The sequence below is a fragment of the Thamnophis elegans genome, chromosome 8, assembly GCF_009769535.1.
Source record: "Thamnophis elegans isolate rThaEle1 chromosome 8, rThaEle1.pri, whole genome shotgun sequence".
Lineage (NCBI taxonomy): Eukaryota > Metazoa > Chordata > Lepidosauria > Squamata > Colubridae > Thamnophis > Thamnophis elegans.
Window position 1 is genome coordinate 25,655,888 of NC_045548.1, and position 19,224 is coordinate 25,675,111.

A 19,224-nucleotide genomic window follows, 5' to 3' on the forward strand; every position below is an offset into this window, starting at 1 on the left:
AACATAGAGAAAATATAATATGCAACCTTGGGCATAGTTTAGGACAACACTGTATATCCAAGGCTACAACAAGTCACTGCAATATCACTAATTATGTGGGAAGCCAACTGCCAATATCACAGACATGTCTATTTCAAGTTCATCTCATTATTTAATATTTTTATCTTAATCGAATTTTAATCCTGATTTATTGGATTAATTTTATATTCCTGATTACACACATTTGAAGCACATAACAATGATTACGTCAACTCATACTTGGCCCGTTAGTAGAATAAATGTAATACTACTATTAAAAAGGACAAGGAGATGACTGCTGATGGATTCTCCTGAACTGATTTCTAAAGGAGCAAACCATGGATGTTTTGACATGCATTGAAAAGTGTTATCTGTTGAATACCCATAGATTTAGAAAGGAGTGAAAGTACAATCATTTCTACAACTTCATAAAAGCCAATACTATTCTGCTTAATGCCATATGCCGTAGCAACTACAGTATGAGACAAGCAATGACCAGTGGACATGAAATTGCTGATTAAGACTACTCTAAGGTTACTCTCTTATTCAGGTTTATAATCCAGATCGCACAAGACATGGCACCATGAAATTGTACAAGTACAATCATCTAAATAAGAGTTTCAAATGTACTGTTATAATTAATATGCATTTAATAAATAAATATATTTTGTTATACAGTCATTTGCTCATGAGATGGGTGGCTCTATCAAATAGATAGACAAATAAATAAACGTGTGTGTGTGCGCGTGCATGCCTATTCATATAGCTAATCTTACACAAAGCATTTGAAATCGGTAAACTTGTGCCCTAGTGTAAAGAAACAATATATAGTTACAATCAGTGGGAAATATGGAAGATAACATAAGGCCTATAAAGCAAACTATTGTTTCTTTCATAGAAGAGACTGAATACAAAAAAACCATCTATGAAATTTCAAAACTAAAAGGAACTCCCTGAAATCCCAGAAATCGGGGATAGATATGATATTTGACACTGCAAAAATGTATTAAGTAAAATTTATGCTGCCACTAAGGGCATGAGATATTCCTGTAACCTTTTTTAGCGGGGCTAGGGATAGTAGGGTAGATAAGAGAAGGTTCACTGGGATTTGGTGCAACCAAAATAATTGCCTGTTGCAAGGAATTCCGAAAAGATAAAAAAGAACAAGTGGTAACTAAGTCAAAGATGGAGCCAATGCAGAATCTAAGATGCCTATGAAAGACACTGCTCAATGCAATTTGCCTCTGGCCAGAATACAAACACTACTGACATAGCAACGAAGTCTAAAATGGAAAGAAGATGGAAAACCTAAAGGAAAAAAATGGATGTATGACTGGCGTAAGAATTATTATCTTATGATGTACAGTAGGTGGGTAGCAAATGCTTAGAAACTAGCTCTGTAACCCTGCTGCCCCTGTATCACTAGTCGCAAACAAATGACTGATGAGCTAGACGTAATGCCTCAGCATTGATTTCACCTGGTTCACAACATTTCAGAAAATGTAATCATTGGCTCTCACAGCCATAGGAACTGGCTACAGAACACCATTGTGTAAAGCCTATCTTAAAAATCTTAAAAATTATAGGGTATCCGTTAGCTCTAAATATTATTGTGTATCATAATGCGTAATGAGGAAAATTGAATAGAGATCACTGGAGGAGAACTCCAGGCAGAGTCTGATGGAATGGTCAAATATGTCATGAATTTGGAGTCCCTTCACAACTACAAGAGATCTAAGTCCAACCCTTCTTGAATTCTGTTGAGTCTTATCTACTGCCAATTTACCTTACCATTAGCATTAGTTCAGATTCCTGTAGAGAGCTAGCATGGAATAAACTTGTACTCATTTGAAAACTTTGGCTCCTGGTTTCTTATATGTGACAATCACACTGTACAGTAAAATATTCTACCAAAATTAAACTAAATTAAATGAATAAAAGAACTGATTACTACAACATGTAGAAGTGGGAATAAAGTGATGTTTTCACTTCTGCAATATGCTTAATTGAACGTGAAACATAAATAGTCATTAATTCATTCACTAAGGCATATTGCATTGTATAAAATTGGAATGTTATTACAAATTCCTTTCATTTTGCTTTTATTTTTTAAAGGAACTACTGAGTTCAATTAATATATTTATAGAAAGCAGCTAAAAGTGGAAATAGGTCTAAATATAATGCTAAAATGTTATGTTTATTACTACTGAGTTTCAATCTGCAATAACATTCAGGGTGATGTAGATCAGTTTGTGTATAGATGGATAAACACACTAATGTAGGATGATGTAAACTATTATGACAATAAAAATACCAAACAAGATTTTTAAAAAATGAAATCAGAAAATAGAAGCTACAATATCCACAATGCCAGTAATGTTGTCTCCATCTATGGCTAAACTATGACCAACACATGTTATTGAAGAAATGTCAGATGTAGAACAAATTTTATTTGACAAAATAAAGGTGGTATTGAAATTGTATTTACAATGGACAGAGCAAGAGAATAATTTAGAAAAAAATATTTCACAGAATCACTAAAATAAATTTGCTGAAGTTTTAGAATTTAAAAGGAAAATGCCCATTGGCTTACTTGAAGGGTTGTTCTCTGTGCACTGCAGGAGAGTCCAAGCATGGGGTTAAATTCTGTCACACTGCCCCAGGACTGCATTGAAATTGTTGACCATGCCTCATGCTGTCTTTTAGTCTCAGTTTTTCAATGAAGGCATGGTCCCGTCAGAACGTAGGTTCACCTTGGATGCAAATTCTCAACGGAAACATAAGAACAGTCTAGAAATATCACCCCAGGGTTGGGTTGGACTCTCCCAAAGTGCACAGAGAACGACCCTTCAGGTAAGCCAATGGTCATTATCCTATGCACTGCTTGGAGAGTCCAAGCATGGGACATACCCAAGCTAATGTCAAAAAAACCCCTGTTAAGTCAATTTGCACTGGAATAGATACTCTGCAAGACACGTCTACCAAATGAAGCATCCACAGAGGTGTACTTGTCCAATTTATAATGTCTGACAAAGAGAGATGGCGTCACCAAGTTTACAGCCTTGCAGATATCTTTGACTGAGGCCTGGGTTGGCCAGGCTGCTGTGGTGACAGTCAATGTTCTCTCTAAGCTGTGCGGCTGCGCACGTGACAAGAAAACGCCAAGCAGCAGTTTCCAACTGCCGCACAGTGGTTTTATTAAGAGGAAACCTGTTTTCCCACAGGGGGTGCTCTTCTTCCCCATTAGCCAAAAGCGTTCAGCTCCACTGAGGCTACTTCTGCCGCCCCCGCAGTCAAACGACTCAGCAGCCCCGAGAGGCTCCACTTCCAGTGCCCTTTGAACTTCAGCCACGCATTTTGTGGAGGGACTCAGGCGGAGCCAAAGAGCCCCTCTGGGAATGTTCAGACAGCCCTTCAAACAGCTCCACCATCCTAAGAGAGACTCTTTCTCCCTAGGGCCAAACTTCTCTGACTGACAGTCCCTCTGGAAGCCTCTCTAGGATGGTGGCTGGAATGAACTTCAGGGCATGAAGGAGGAAGGGCTGAGCCTTCTCTACCAACAACTCCCCCCAACTTCCAACTACACAGAGATCAGGGTCTGAAAGGGCTCGGGAAAATGGGGGGGGGGGTGATTGGGCAGCTACCGGGCAGTAACCCAACAGCGGTTGAGAGAGATGGGGAGGGGGCAGAAGAAAGTGAGCTTTTCTGACATTGGGGGGAAATGGCCCTTGACTCGTCCTGGAGCTTCACAGTCAGTAGCTGCCAGGCAGAAGCATCGCCGCCCTTGGAGGGCCCGATCAAAGGAAGATAGGGGGGAGGCAAAGAAAGCCAGGGTGTGTATTGAGATGGGGGGGAGTTGGGAGAGCTTAAATCTGCAGCTGCATTAAAAGCTCTACCTTGATGCTCCTATGGCCTCGCCTGTAAACAGGCAAAATGGGGGTGGAAGGCGCTCTCTCTCTCTCTCTCTCTCTCTCTCACACACACACACACACACACAGAGGGGGGGGAGGGAGAGAGCAAGGAAGAGTTTCCCTTGCGCTGTCCTCCCCCCTTCTGAGGACTTGGAGCTTTACGCCGCCGCTGCTACTCCTCGCCTCCCCAAACTGCCGGCAGTCAAGCACGGAACTGGGCGCGATTTTGGCCCAGCCCGGGGCAGCAGAACCTGGAAGGGAGAGAAATTTGCGAGGCTTTGTGGTGTCCGGGGGCGGCTGAACAGTAACCTCCCATGAAAACAATAACTCCTCCTCATTCTCCTCCTCCTAGCTTGCAGAGTTCTGTGGGAAGAAGCCAAGAGAGGCTCCCCCTCCAGCCGCATCAGCTCCAGGTGGAGGCTGCCTGCCTGATGGGGTTCCCAGTGTGCCTCTCCTCGGCAGAGGGGGCAGTCGCAGCTTCTGGAGATGGAGCCCCGATGTGGCCGGGGAGGGAAGAGATGCAAAGTTCAGGTGTTCAGGCATGAAAATGTGCCACTCAAACACTATACTTTTCCGTGCACACTGAAAAAAAATTAGACAGAACATTGGTGGCCATGCTCCTTGTCAAGTGTGCCATAAGACGAGGAGGTGCTGGCCAGTCCCGCTGCTCATAGGTGAGAAAAATACATGCTTTGATCCCGTGTCCCACGGTGGAAAAAGAAACCTTGCGGCCATGCAATGACTGGGATAGAAAAGAAAAATCCATCTATGCTAATAATATGGTATTATCTTATGTAACATCTGATCCATTCTGATTGCTCATAATGAAAGTGTACGTCAATTCTCGAATGTGTATATTTCATTTGCCTGAGCTTTGTTTATCACGGAGTGCCAAAGATAGTTTGTGACATTTTCAATTATTTTAAATTTGAAAAATATCATTTCAACTTCCAAAGATGCAGAAACATGACTGCAATATGAAAAGGGATGTTGAAAAATTATGATTTAATTTGTTCAAACCACTAAGTAACACTATAATATTTGTTATGACTTATTTTACTTCTGGTATTACTCATTATCTCTTACTTTACTATGTATAGATTGTAATGTTCATATCTGTAATAAGGAGATCTATCAAATTCAGATTTTTGAATTCTTTTCCATTGACCAATATGATTTTAATTGTTTTTATTGGTTAAGTTGTATAGCTTTAGTAGAGACTAAATTATATATTTTAAATACATCTGTATTGACTATTATTGGAATAGCTAAAAAATAAAATGTGTCATTCTTAAATTTGTATTCTACATATTTTACTCTGGTCTATAACTTTGTGTCTAATATCTTTAACTGATAGCTTGCAATATTGATTAAACCTCTAACAATTTATTAAATTGATTTAAATTTATATGCCACTCATCTCATCCATAAGGTGACACTATAATTGAAGCAACCAATCTTTGTAAGGAGTACATTGAAAGACAAACCACAGATTCACATCTGCTGTTTTTTCTCTGTTTAATAGATGTCATACTTGTTTACCCTTTTTTTATACAACAGTATAGAAATACATTATTAAATTCAAAAATATTCATCAGTCAAAAAAGAGGTAAAATTATGAGCCTTCTATTCTATGAAGTTTTTGTCTCATATATCAAGCATTTAACTAATTGAAAATTCTGAAGATAATATTGGGGAAATACCAAAAATCTTAGGTTGTAGAAAGGTTTGATTACAAATAAAAGATTCTCAGAATTCTGTAGGAATCTAACAGTACAGTTTGAACTGGCTTATTGCAGCCTACAGATTAATTCTGTAATAGTTATACAACACCAAATCTAGGAAACAACTAGGAAAAATACATATTACACAAGTGGTTATACTGAATTGTGATTATTCACAAATGTTCCCACAGAATTATAAATATTATCTAGGAGAATAAACTCTGAAGTTTTAATAAATCTTTAAATATCTATCAGAAATGGAATGCTTAATTTTCAAACTATAACACCATGTAAAGTCAGATTTTTTTTTATTGGTTTGCTGCTTTCTGATTATTCTTATTTCTGTAGAGTACAATATTCTTTTGATACGACATTACATCTAGAAGACCTGTAACCTGGATCAGATTACATAAGCAATTACCTATATTTAATTTATATATTTAATGTTACTGAAAGGAGGCAAGTAGTTCCTAATTTGGATACATTTTACATTCCATTACACAGATATTCCAGTTTTTTAGTATTCCTAAGCAACAACACAACCAAAGGAAGAAAACTTGTTTATGACATTCTTCTATAAAGGATACAGATTTAAAATATTATTTCGGGGGGAAAAACCCTACCTGTGGGCATCCACGGATCTGTTGTGGGCTTTGTGAATGTGTTCACTTGATCCCAGTTAAAATCATCAGCATCAGATTGACTATATCCACATGATGTAAATGGTTCGTCAAATAAACAGCCACCTGGAAAAAAAAGGAGAAAAAGGAAGGTTTTAAAAATGAAGTGGGTTTTGTATTTATTCATTTATTTATTTATCTTATTTAAAGCCCTATATACAAACCCATACTCCTTTGTATATTTTTCCCAAAGAACCCACATAAATTGGTTTCTAGGATACTGCAACTGCAGTATTACTGAAGTTGAATTTTAATTATAAATACACTGCAACTTGCTATTAAGTATAAATAAATCAGAAATATAATCCTATAGCTCCATTCATTTCAGTCAGGGCTTCCTACAGGTGTGATATATTACACAATTTTCTATGAACAGATTGATACATATGCAAAGAGTGTCATACATAATGTCTGTCAAGAGAAAGGCCTATTCTGGCATTGAACTGAAAGCTACTGTCAAATTATAGGTAGATCAGTTGCAGTGTTTCAGAAGCCAGTGTGGGAATTTCTTGAGGATAATGTCGCCACATTCCCCAGAATAGCACCAGAATGTTGTAGTCATTACATATATCACATATTCTCAGCCTGGAAATGGGTACATGTGCAATGGATTGAATAATGAACTGAAGGTTGTTCATCAACAGAACAGTAGGTTTTTTTTGTGTTTACTTACAGGACTCCATAATTAGGAAGGGATTTCTATATCTAAAAGCATAGAAAGGTCATTCACTGATTAAATTTGCAGTTCCACCCCATATATGAAATCAGCAGTATGATCAGAAAAAAACAGCTAAGAGCAAAGGCATATATTAAATTTAAGATCCAAATCATAAAATAAGGACAATATCTTTCAACATAGACCAGAGGCCCCCAACCCCAAGCCAGGGGACACTACTGGGCTGAGACTTATTCAGAACCGGGATGCGTGAACGGCGGCCCAGCACAAACACATACATACACATGCAGAACTCAACTTCTATGAACAGTGTGCCGGTGTGCGGGCACCTGGTGCACAGCTCAACTTGCGCAACAAATATGCGGCAGCCTGCAGCTGCCCGGCTGGTTCTCATTTCCTCACGCCGGGCTGCCGAGCCGCAAAGGTTTGTTTTGCGTAATAACGCATAAGTGTTATTAATTATGTTTATTCATATGCTCAACCATCACTAAGTATAACCCTGCTTGTAATTTCTGATGTCAGACATATCTATTTTTGTTGATATACAAGTGTTTCCTTCTGTTGAAATTTAGATTAGAGTAGATTAAATAACTTTAGAAGGCCAGCAACTGATGCTTTTCAAATATATTGGAACTATCTCAAAATTCTGGGGAGTGGCCACACCAGGAGGTGTGGTCAGGAAAAAAGTTCCTCAGTCCCAGGGCAACCAGACTGAATTAACCCATTGCTTGGACTTTCCCACGGTGCACAGAAAAGTACCCTTCAGGTAAGCCAATGGTCTTTCACTAACTCATGCCTTCCAGATGTGTTGGTCTTCTCATAATCCCAATGGTCTTTTTCCTGTGCACCGCTTGGAGAGGCCAAGCAATGGCACATACCCAAGTTATTGTCCATCTGGGCGGGCAGAGGCAGAGTCCTGGGATTCGGTCATAGAGACCACCGCCTGGAGCACTCTCCTGCTGAAAGACGTCTCAGCCGAGGCAAACATGTCCAGTTTGTAATTCCTGACGAAGGACGACGGTGAGGACCATGTGGCTGTCCTGCAGATATTGACTATCGAGGCCTGGGTGGCCAAAGACACTGAGGTGGCCACGCTCCTCGTAGAGTGGGCAGTAATGCGTCGAGGCACCGCCTTGGACTGGCTCTCATATGCAGAAGCGATGCAAGCCTGCAGCCCACTTTTAATTATGTACTGTTTTTACGTGTTAAATGTTTGTTTTCCCCCCCCCCTTCGAGTTGTAAGCCGCCCTGAGTCCCCCCAGGGAAAAGGGCGGCATATAAATAAACTCTCAATCAATCAATCAATCACCGTGGTAGAAGAGACCTTCCTGCTCAAGAAAGGAAATGAAGAGGGCCTCTGACCTACGGAACTCCGAGGTGCGGGCGATGTAGACCTTCAGAGCCCTTATGTCCAGTTTGTGCCAGGTGTGCTCGTTAGGATGCGATGGGCGTGGGCATATGTTTGGTAGGATAATTTCCTGCACCCTGTGGAACCAAGTATTGACTTTTGGAATAAAAGCCGGATCTAGTCACAAAGCAACCCTGTCAGGGTGGATGACACATAGGTCCTGGCGGACGGACAGGGCCGCCAGTTCCGAGATACTCATGGCAATGAGGAAGGCTGTCTTGAGGGTAAGGTGGCAGAGAGACATTGTACGAAGAGGCTCAACAGGTGGAGAGGTGAGCGCCTGTAGAACCACTGACAGCTGCCAGGTGGGGTAGCGGTGAACTGTGGAAGGACGTAGGTTAGAGGCGCTCTTGAGGAAACAGCACACCCTGAGAATCCTGCTGAGGGGCAGGATGGCAACGCCAGACCAGACGGTGGACAGGGCCGCCAACTGATGGCAGAGCGTGTTCAGGGCAAGACCCTTGTCGAGTCCTCCTTGTAGGAAATCCAAGACGTGGAACACAGGGGCCGTGACCGGGTCAAGGTGCAAGTCCTCACACCATTTGGCAAAGGTAGCCCAGGAAGAGTCATAAATCCTTGTGGTAGAAGGACGTCTAGCCGCTTGGATGGTGCACACCAGCTCTTCCGACAACCCTTCGCCCTTTAGCCGGTCCCCCTCAAGTGCCAGACGGCCAGCAGCAGCCACTAGGGTTCCAGATGGACAATGGCCCCCTGGCTGAGGGAGACCTGATCCAGGGGAAACCTCCAGAGGGAACACCGACAGGCTGATAAGGTCGGCAAACCATGATCTCCGGGGCTAATGAGGGGTCACGAGGATCACCTCCGCTCCTTCCGCGATGACCTTGTTGAGAACCTGCGGAAGAAGAGGGAGAGGGAGAAAGGTGTATAGCAGGCCCAGGGGCCAGCTGCATCAAAGAGTGTCCATTCCCTCTGCCCCTGGTGAGCGGAAGCAGGAGAAGAACCTCTGGAGTTGCGTGTTGTCCCTGGTGGCAAAGAGGTCGACTATCGGAGTGCTGAACCTGCGGGACAACTGGTGGAACAGATCAGGGTCCAGCTGCCATTCCGCGGAGTCTATGGTGGTCCTGTTTAACCAGTCCACCTGGGTGTTGTCCACTCCCGAGATGTGGTCAGAGTGGAGGGACGCCAGATGACTTTCCGCCTAGCGGCCCAAGGTCTCCATCTCCCCCATCAGTTTCTTGGATCTGGTGCCACCCTGGCGGTTGTTGTGCGCCTTGGTGGCCACATTGTCCGTCATTAATAGAACGTGACAATGGCAGGTGGACTGGTGAAAGTGACATAGGGCCAGCCTCATGGCCCGCAGTTCCAGGAAGTTGATGCTGTAGGTTGTCTCTGTCGGGGACCACTTGCCTTGAATCATGAGATGACCCATGTGTGCCCCCCAGCCGGTGAGACTGGCATCTATGGTGATGACCAACCGGGCAGGCTCCTTGAAGAGATGGCCTTTGAGAAGCGCAGATGACATCCACCATTGGAGGGACCTCTTCACCGATGGGGGCACATGCACACGAATGGGTGAGTTGCTCCTGCAGGCTCTTTGTGGGGCAGGAGAAGCCACTGAAGTGCCCTGGAATGTAGGCGGGCCCAGGGAATGATAGAGATGCAGGAGATCATTTTCACCAACAGCTGCAACAGAAGGACTACTGGAACCTGCCTCCTTTGCATCACCTTGCGGGTCATGGATACTAGGCCCTCTAACCTGTCTTGGGAGAGGAACATCCTGCATAATGAGGTATCTATCACTGCCCCCAGGTGGTTGAGTCTCGTGGTAGGAGTAAGGTGGCTCTTCTCCAGATTTAGGGAGAACCCGTGACTCCTGAGGGTCCTCATGGCGATGCGGAGGTCCCACAAGGCCTGCTGCCTAGACGATGACTGGATGAGGATGTCGTCCTGGTAGCATTGCAGCCTTATGGGGCAGCGCCTGAGTTGGGCCGCTACAACCGCCAGGACCTTCATGAAGGTCCTGGGTGCCAACAACAGGCCGAATGGGAGGACCCTGTATTGGAAGTCTTGGATGGCATAGAAGCGCAGGAACCTCCTGTGCTGAGGGCGGATGGGGATGTGGAGATAGGCCTCTTTTAGGTCGATAGAGGTGAGAAGGTCTCCCTGGTGGATCCCCGCCAGGATGGACTGGAAGGACTGCATCTTGAACCTCCGATAGGCAATGTGCCTGTTGAGGTTCTTGAGATCCAAGATGGCCCTCCACCACCACCACCCCGAGTTCTTGGGTACCAGGAAAAGGATGGAGTAGAACCCCCTCCCCTCCTGGTCGGGGGGCATCTGCTCTATCGCATTTATCTCCAGGAGATGGAGAATCTCCTGGTTCATAAGCTCCCTCTTGAGGGGACAGAAGGGAGTGGGACACTGGATGAAATTCCGAGCTGGAGGAGACAGGAATTCCAGGGAGAGGACCTCCCTGACAATCTGGAGGACCCAGGCATCCTCCGTGGTCTGGGCCCAATGGAAGGCAAACAGCTGGAGCCGACCCCCTATGGGCAATGTGTTCAGGCACTCACTTGGACTTGCAGAACGGCCTGTTAGAGGCCCCGCTGCGGTTGTACTTGCGGAACCCAAACTGTTGTCTACTCCTGTCCCCAAAGGGGTATCTGTCCTGAGCTCTATTCCCAGATTGGCTTGATGGTCTGTTGGGGGAAGTAAAGGAGGAAGAAGTGGAGGGCTGAGGAACGAAAGGACTGCCTTCTGGGATAAGGAGCGGACTTGTGGTCCTGCTTCTTGGACAACGACGGCAGAACCTTCCTCCAGGGCGGGTTCCATAGTGTATGGTTTCTTGTCCGCTCTACTAGGAGAGGACAGGGTGGCCGGCTGGGTCCATTGGTGGAACAACCCAGGGACCGGCACCAGTTCCTGCTGAGGAGTAGGAACATCGAACATGGCCGTGTTAGGGTTGACCGGGGCCGAGTCAGCTGGGGATTGAACGGGCTTGGGTTTGATCCCTACCCTGGTAGCGGCCTTGACCTTATGGAGTATGGATTTAAAGAGACTGGGCTTAAAGAGCCCAGAGAATGCAGGAGCATTGGGCGGAAGGTTCTCGTCCTCTGAGAGCTCCTGTCCTTCCTGGTCAGGATCCTCAAGGGCGGAGGCCTCACTGACCACTGAAGACTCTAGGGAGGGGTGCCGGACCCGTTTAGCAGGAGGAGGCTGGGCAGGAGGAGGCTGGGCTGGGAGGGACTGGGAGCCGCAGGAGGCTGATCACATTTTTGCATGCCCTCCACAATGCCCTGGCAATGGCATGGGCAACCACGGCCTGCATGTGGGCCGAAAGTTCGGGCTCCTGGTCAGACTCAGGTTCCTGAGCCACGGGCTCCTCCAGATGAGAGGGAAAAACATTGGGCACATCATCTGGGCTAGAGTCCTCGGGAATGGGGCCCTGCTCGTAGATCCAAGAGGGAGCTGGAGAAACTGGTTCCACCAGCGACCTGTCAGGAGATAGGTCTTGAGACTCCACCTCCTCAGCCATCAAGGCCTGAGGATCTCCCTATGGGAGGGGAAGGACAAAGGAATCCCCAGAAGGATGGAACTGGGGGGCTCCTTAGTTGCCTGGAGCCGGGCCTTTTCAAATTATTTGTCAAGCGCCCGTTGGCGCCTTTCAGCGTCCTTGACCTCGGCTGCAGATGGGGCCCTGGGGAGATGTTTGTCCATCGCACCCGCATTGTCCCTGCCAGTCCCACCGCCCCTAGTAGAGGGAGTTCCCTTGCTAGGGGCCTGAGAAGGACCTGGTCCAGCATCCAAGTAACCTGATGGGCTGGGCAGCTCCATGGCCAATGACCTCACAAGATGGTATGCAGAACACTGGCAGATGGTTGGAAGGTCAGAGGCTTGACTGGCTATGCTGGAAGGAAAAACAGAAGAAACAGCTCATGAGTAAAGGTGTTGAGAACAAAAATCAATCACAGAATTATACTGATGTAACAAAGGTATGGACAGTGTTCACTAGTCATAGTCATAGGAGATAGCAAGGGCCTGCAGCTGAGGCTGCGAGACCCAGCAGGAGATCAGGGAGGATCAGGCCATGGATGGTAAAAAATGAAGGCCTGCATGGCAAGGAACGCCCTCCCAGTGCCGGTGCAAAGGCCACAAGTGACCCAGGCACCAGCGCCACCTAGAACGCGATGTAGGTGGCCGAGGTCCAGTCGGGTGGCCCCGGACAAGGCCCCCGACCATCCAGCGGCCTCCTGGTGAAGCATGGTTGAGCGGTATGGCCGTTGCCAAAAGGCGCAAAAATACGTGCCTAAAAATGGCCGCCGCACCAGCTTGGGGCAATCTGCGGCCGCACGCTCGTCCCTGGCAGCTGAGGATGAGAGCAGGCTAGGGAGACAAAAAAAAAATCAACAAAAACAACAAACGGGCCGACAGAGGGAACGCTGGAATGCAGAAGCCTCACTGCTTGTTGCCGCGCTCTTTAAAAAGCGAGCTGCAGGCCTCCAAAGCCAGCCTGAATGGCGCGGCTATGAAGCACCCCCCCCCTACCATCACGCTTACCTCCTAGAGAGACAAGCAGCTGGAGAAATTTAACAGCTAGGTAGAGAAAACTAAGGAGAAGAAGAAAGGGAGTAGATTAGAGGAAAAAATGAGATTTTTAGGAGAGTCCAAGCTAAAGGGAGAAATTTAGCTGGAGCTCACAGAGAACAATCCGAACCGGGCAGACTGACGAAAAATTCTGGGGAGTGGCCACACCAGGTGTGGTCAGGAAAAAAGTTCCTGTCCCAGGGCAATCAGACTCCATTGCTTGGACTCCAAGTGGTGCACAGGAAAACACAATTCCAGTGTTATAGGCCAGTGCTTCTTAAATTAGCAGACCATTTGTGTATGTATGTGTGTGTGTATGCATACACACACACACAGATGTACTCAGAAGCAGTTTAAATATTTTTTTAACGTTTTGGGCTTTTTGGTCTTCCGCGGGCAAATCTTTCAGAAGTCGATGTGGTTTATGACTGCTACTCCTGAAAGACTGGATTTCAAGAGAAAAAAAAATATTATAGGCAACATTTGAGTATGTATGTATGTATTGCCTGGTGCTCTGGAGTGTTATAAAGTTTAAGAAACATGGATGATGCCACATCTAAAGTATTATGTTTTCTCTTTCATTCTAAATGTTTACCTACAATAACTCACAACAGCTGGTTTTATTCTTAGTTTGTATAGTGATGTTTCATAAATCACATTCAGAATGTTATTTTAAAAATCCTTAATGATTCATACTTTGCATATGCATCATAAGGATATTTTCACCAGATGCTGTAACTTAAATATTCTATTTGTGCTTCAGAAGGCAGATGATCTTTTTAAACTATTCTGTCCTTAAATGCAAATTGAAAAGGACAAAGAAACCATGTGAAAGTAGTACAAGGGAACAGCAAGGGATTACTGTCCCCTTGGTACTACTATTGAATCTCATGAGCAAAAGAAACCCTGCTCTTCAAAATTCTAAACCATCTAGATATAACCCAATGTTGATGTGATATTAAACCTGGTTAAACTACAGTGGCTAAATATATTATTCTAGAGGTTGGTAACTCAAACTCTCATAATTAATTGTTATTCTGACCTAGCATGATGGAAATGTAAACTTATGGTGGCTACCTCTTCCTACAGTTTGAACCCATATAAAACAAATTATCTGCCTAATTAGTATAAATAGTCCTTGACTTATAACCACAATGGACCTAAATTTTTTGGCTGTAAGTTGTTGCAGTTGTTAAGCAGACCACCACTGGATCTGACTCAATTTTTAATCATTTTACAATGGTCATAAAGTGATTCACCATAGTCATTAAGCAAATCCAGCATATCCAATTGGTATATTTTCACTCGGAAACAAAAATCACCAATTGAGGTCATGTGACCATAGATTTAAGAGAACTTTACAGAATTAGCACTTCTTAAGACAATATTAAACACCAACTAAAATAATAAAAGCATAATTTCAAATCAAAATTTTTTTCTAATCTAGTTTTTTTTAAAGTTATACTTTTAAAAGACTAATCATTGCAACTTTTTTATTTAAAAAATGGGGATGTTTTTCAATTAGCAACTGACAGATCCATCCCTGTTATAAAAGCATTTCCTCTTATTGCTTCCCTCCAGTTATTGGAGCAGGGATCCTTCTTCTGCATGAAACCTGATATGCCTAGAAGCATTGCTTTTTATCATTCCACTTAGGTGTTAGAAGTCCAAAGGTTGAAGTAATGGTGTAACACAAGCTACTTTGCTATTGCATTCTTTTAGTTTTAAAACTGCTTTACCAATGCAATACTATTGATTTCTGCTCAAAATAATCAAATGAGAATAAAATATCCCTAGAAGCTTTGGCTAAAAAAGAAAGAAATAAAAAACAAGAGTAACTATAGATTAAGCTTGTGTATTAATATTCCTAATGTGAGAAATATAAACAATGTTATCATATGGAAAACACCCATTGTCACCTGAGTTTCTAGCATTCATTCAAATATTAACATTTCCCCCTTTAAATATCACCATCTGTTTTCCTTTATTATGAACTTCACAAAAGTGTTACGTATGCTCTAGTGTCACAGTCATAGTCACCTTATTTCATACTATGCTAAAAGTCATAATCTTTAGATGTTTCCAGCCAATTGGCAGCCCTGCATTTTCCATCCCAAACACAACTTTCTGAAGAGTGGATGCCATTCTCTCAAAAAAACTGCACCATCCAAAATTCAAACCATGTGTGAGGTGGTTTAAGATGCCTGTTCATTCACTTTTTTGTTGTTGTTCCTGGCAGAAACCATATCCTAGATTTATGGCTTTTATGGACAAAAATTGTGTAGTGTATTAATAATAAAATTTAGAAGCAATAGAGAAATGTTGAAAGGTATTAAAGAAGGCAAATTGTTTTACCTTCAGCAGATTCTAGAAAACCAAGTCAGTCCCCACTTCGTTGGGAAATTTTAAAAAATATATCTTACATGCCATGAGGGGAAAGGTGACACTAATAAAGCTTGGAATATGCTTATGACAAAATAATACTTATGGCAAACGATCCTCAAGGCTACTCTCCATGGTATACGGCTTCTTATCTACCCCACTGGGACTAGCAATTGAACCCGGTTGGGCCCATTGGTGCTGGATAACATCCGGGAACATCTGGGGGGCTGGGACCAGATCCTGAAGAGGAGTGGTCTCCTTGAAGAGCCCCGCACCAGGATCCTGGGGCCCAATTGTATCTTTATTTCCCTGATCAGTGGAAGGCTTGTCTGCCTGAGCTGGTAGACCCATTTGGGAGGCGGAAGCCCTGGCCTTGGTAAAGATAGCTCTAAACATTGAGGGCTTGAATAAGCCGGAGAAGGCGGGCATATCAGGGAGAGGATTTTCATCCTCTGATAGATCAGGAGCGTCCTGCTTGCCTTCGTCCGCCTCGGACACCTCACCGACTCCCGAAGGGATCGGAAAGGAGGCTCTAGCCAGTGGGTTCTTAGTTCCAGCAGTGCAAGCCCTGCTCGAGTTGTTGGCCTGTCTAGGTAAGTTGATCCCTAACTGTTGGATGCCTTCCGCAATCCCCTGGGAAATCTCACATGTGACTACTTCTTGCACTTCCCTGGATAGCTGCGGCCCTTGGTCTTCAGGAGGGCACAATGCAGGGCCCTGGGTCCAACCTCAGGTGGAGGCAAGGATTCCTCCTCAATAGTAGAGCAGGCCTCATTCATGGACTCCTCAACTAGAGAGGAGACAGGGAGACCAGGGAGAAGCCCTAGAGGGATTGGGTGAAAAACCAAAGTCCTCTTCCCCTGCAGGGATGGGGACCTATCCCGCTTGGGAGTGGGAAGGGAAGGACCTACAATCTCCTCCAGGGGTGGAGAGGGATCCCTTGCAGGTCTCTGGGCCGATTGAGCCCTTTGGAATTGCTTTTCAAGGACCCTTTAGCATCTCTCAGCCATCTTCTCTGAAGCCTTGGATGCCTTCCTGGGTTTGGCTGCTTCCCCTTGGATGGGCCCCCGGACCGCTCACCCTTAGCAGCAGGGTTGAGCCTGCTGCACTTACTGGTGGTAGGTCCCTTTTGGGAATTGGATTCAGCATCCGTGGTGTTAGTCATGGTATCAGGCAGAACTGGCTTACTGAGCCAAAGAAACGAGGCTTTAGGACAGGAGATGGGAGCTGAATGTCCTCAGAAACAGTCAATGTCCCAAGTGTTGAAGAAAAGCCAGGACAAAATGGTGCCAGTCAGAATATGTCTAGGGCGCTCATAGATCCACGCTAGATTTAAATACCAGGGGATGGCCAAGCAATAGCCAAAATCCCTGCAGCCGCCCAGTTGGAAGTCCTGGGGAGGGGGAGGCCTGTCTGGAAACCAGGAGTGAGGCCAGATAATTAGAACCCCTTCCGACCACGATCTGCAAAGGAACAGACAGCAGCAGCTTGAAACGGCTCAGAATAAAGCGTGCAAACTTTTTTCCTTTTCAAAATGGCCACTGCGCACCTGGAGCGGCACCAGGGAAGCTGCCGGCTATTCGGAAGGCTCAGGAGAGCCTCCACCTATCAAGAAATCTTCTGACAGTTTTAGGGGGTTCCTAGCTGTCTACCTGCCCCTGAAGCTCACCAGCATCCGCTAACGAGCCATCCCACGGTGTAGCTGCTATCGCCAGCCATGCTCCAGGCAGCCTGTTCCGCACATCAGAAGTCAAGACAGGCAATCCACACTTTTGACAGTTGAGAGGAAGCAATAAGGAGCTAAAGAAACGTAACCTAACTGTTGTGACTCAGCAGAAGTTTGCTGTGAGTTGAGTCGGATGCAGGAATAACAATGCAGCTGGGGCTCGTTAGTGTGGTCTTCTGGAGATAAAAGGACTGATGGTGCCACGCCCTGGTTGCAGAAGTCAACCTTCGGCGTTTGTTCATGGTTCATGGTTCATCGGTCGTGGTTTGTTTGTGAGAGGTACTTGGATAAGTGATTTGCTTTCTGTAACCCTGATTCAAAGAGACACTTGGAGAAGTGATTTGCTTTCTTTCTGTAAACCTGGTTTTGCTGTAAGAGCTCTTTGTTTTTGCATTCGGTTATCTTTTTGCCAGAGACTTTATTTATGTTTATTTTGGGCTCACAGCCAGCGTGAGCCAGAACTGATAAAGTTATTTCCTTTTAAGTCTGTCTGATTGTCGTCTGTGAACAAGCGAAGAAGGGGGTTCAGAACACCTAACTATGTACAAAAATAATAAAGGCTAACTGCACTGACTTGGAGAGTCCAACTTGCTGCTCAAGGACTGGAACTCCCTAAAATACATCTTTTTAGGGCGACTGATTTTTTTAAACTGAACCTCTGAGGGGAGCAAGAGGCGTGGCTACCAAACTTTGATAAAGAGCCGAGGTGGCGCAGTGGTTAGGGTGCAGTACTGCAGGCCACTTCAGCTGACTGTTATCTGCAGTTCAGCGGTTCTAATCTCACCAGCTCAAGGTTGACTCAGCCTTCCATCCTTCCGAGGTGGGTGAAATGAGGACACAGACTGTGGGGGCAATATGCTGACTCTGTAAACTGCTTAGAGAGGGCTGAAAGCCCTATGAAGCGGTATATAAGTCTAACAGCTATTGCTATTGCTAACTTTGAACTCAGTCCTTGGGCAGCAAGCTGAAGTTAACCCATGCTTGGACACACCAAGCAGCACCTAGGAGAAAGGTCGGCAGTTCAGCGGTTCAAATCCCTAGTGCCGCATAATGGAGTGAGCTCCCATTACTTGTCCCATCTTCTGCCAACCTAGCAGTTAGAAAGCATGTAAAAAATGCAAGTAGAAAAATAGGGATCACCTTTGGTGGGAAAGTAACAGTATTCCGTGCGCCTTTGGCATTTAGTCATGATTGCCACATGACCACAGAGACATCTTTGGACATCGCTGGCTCTTCGGTTTGAAAAGGAGATGAGCACCACCCCCTAGAGTCAGAAACGACTAGAACATATGTGTGAGGGGAACCTTTACCTGTACATATAAAATAGTGGACAACCCATTTAGGCATTTCTGGGTTACACTGCTTGTTCCTCATGCAGTAGAGATAGTAGAAATCCCTGCATGATATTGGAAGCAATATGGCAGTCCATACACTTTTTTCATTTGTAATGTGATAGATGTCCTTTCAATAACTACCGAAGCCAATTTATTAATAGAATTTTTCGCACAAATGCGTAACTTACTCACTTACTTGGCACCTTTTTGTGTATAGATTTTTTTTCAAGCTGCTCTCTCTATAAATTATGCCTTGTTTCTATGTCAAATGTTTTCCAGATATCTTTAGCTCACACAGAAGTGTCTGGCACAACTTTTCACAGTTTCAGTTGTTCCTGCACCTGTTGCAGAACTTCAATGAGGTCTTAAAAATAACATCATAAACAACTTTAAAAACGGGATCTTAGTTACCAATAATCCTTATTTTAACATTCATTATATTCACTTTGATTACAGTGCATTTCAGTGGAAAATTTCAGGCCAAGTATTACTTACAGATTATTATTGCCATAGTGGGAAGAAAATCACTTTAAAATGGTTTCGGTTAATAAATTTAGCCAGATATACCCTTATGGAACTGGATTTCCAGCTCACTTTAAAAACTTTAGTTTTCTCTCCTTCCCTACCTCCCTCACTTAAAATTTACAATTGAATGTGTTACAGTAATATTCAATTCCACTATTGCAATATTTTTTTCACTTCAAAGCATTTCATTGAAATCTATTATGATATTCTATTACAAGGAGACCCAAGACTATGCTAATGTCATATTTGCCTCTTTCTTCCCATTTTGTTAAGTCTTTGATACAACAGGGATGTT

At 44.4% G+C, this 19,224-nt stretch overlaps 1 protein-coding gene across 1 annotated transcript in view; it reads right to left on the reverse strand.

Moving 5' to 3' along the window:
- Window positions 1–19,224, reverse strand: part of PTPRM (protein tyrosine phosphatase receptor type M) — a 495,619-nt gene that overhangs the window by 333,269 nt on the left and 143,126 nt on the right. The window contains 1 exon segment of the mRNA XM_032222734.1: window positions 6,277–6,399. Within this exon segment, the coding sequence (XP_032078625.1) occupies window positions 6,277–6,399 (123 nt within the window).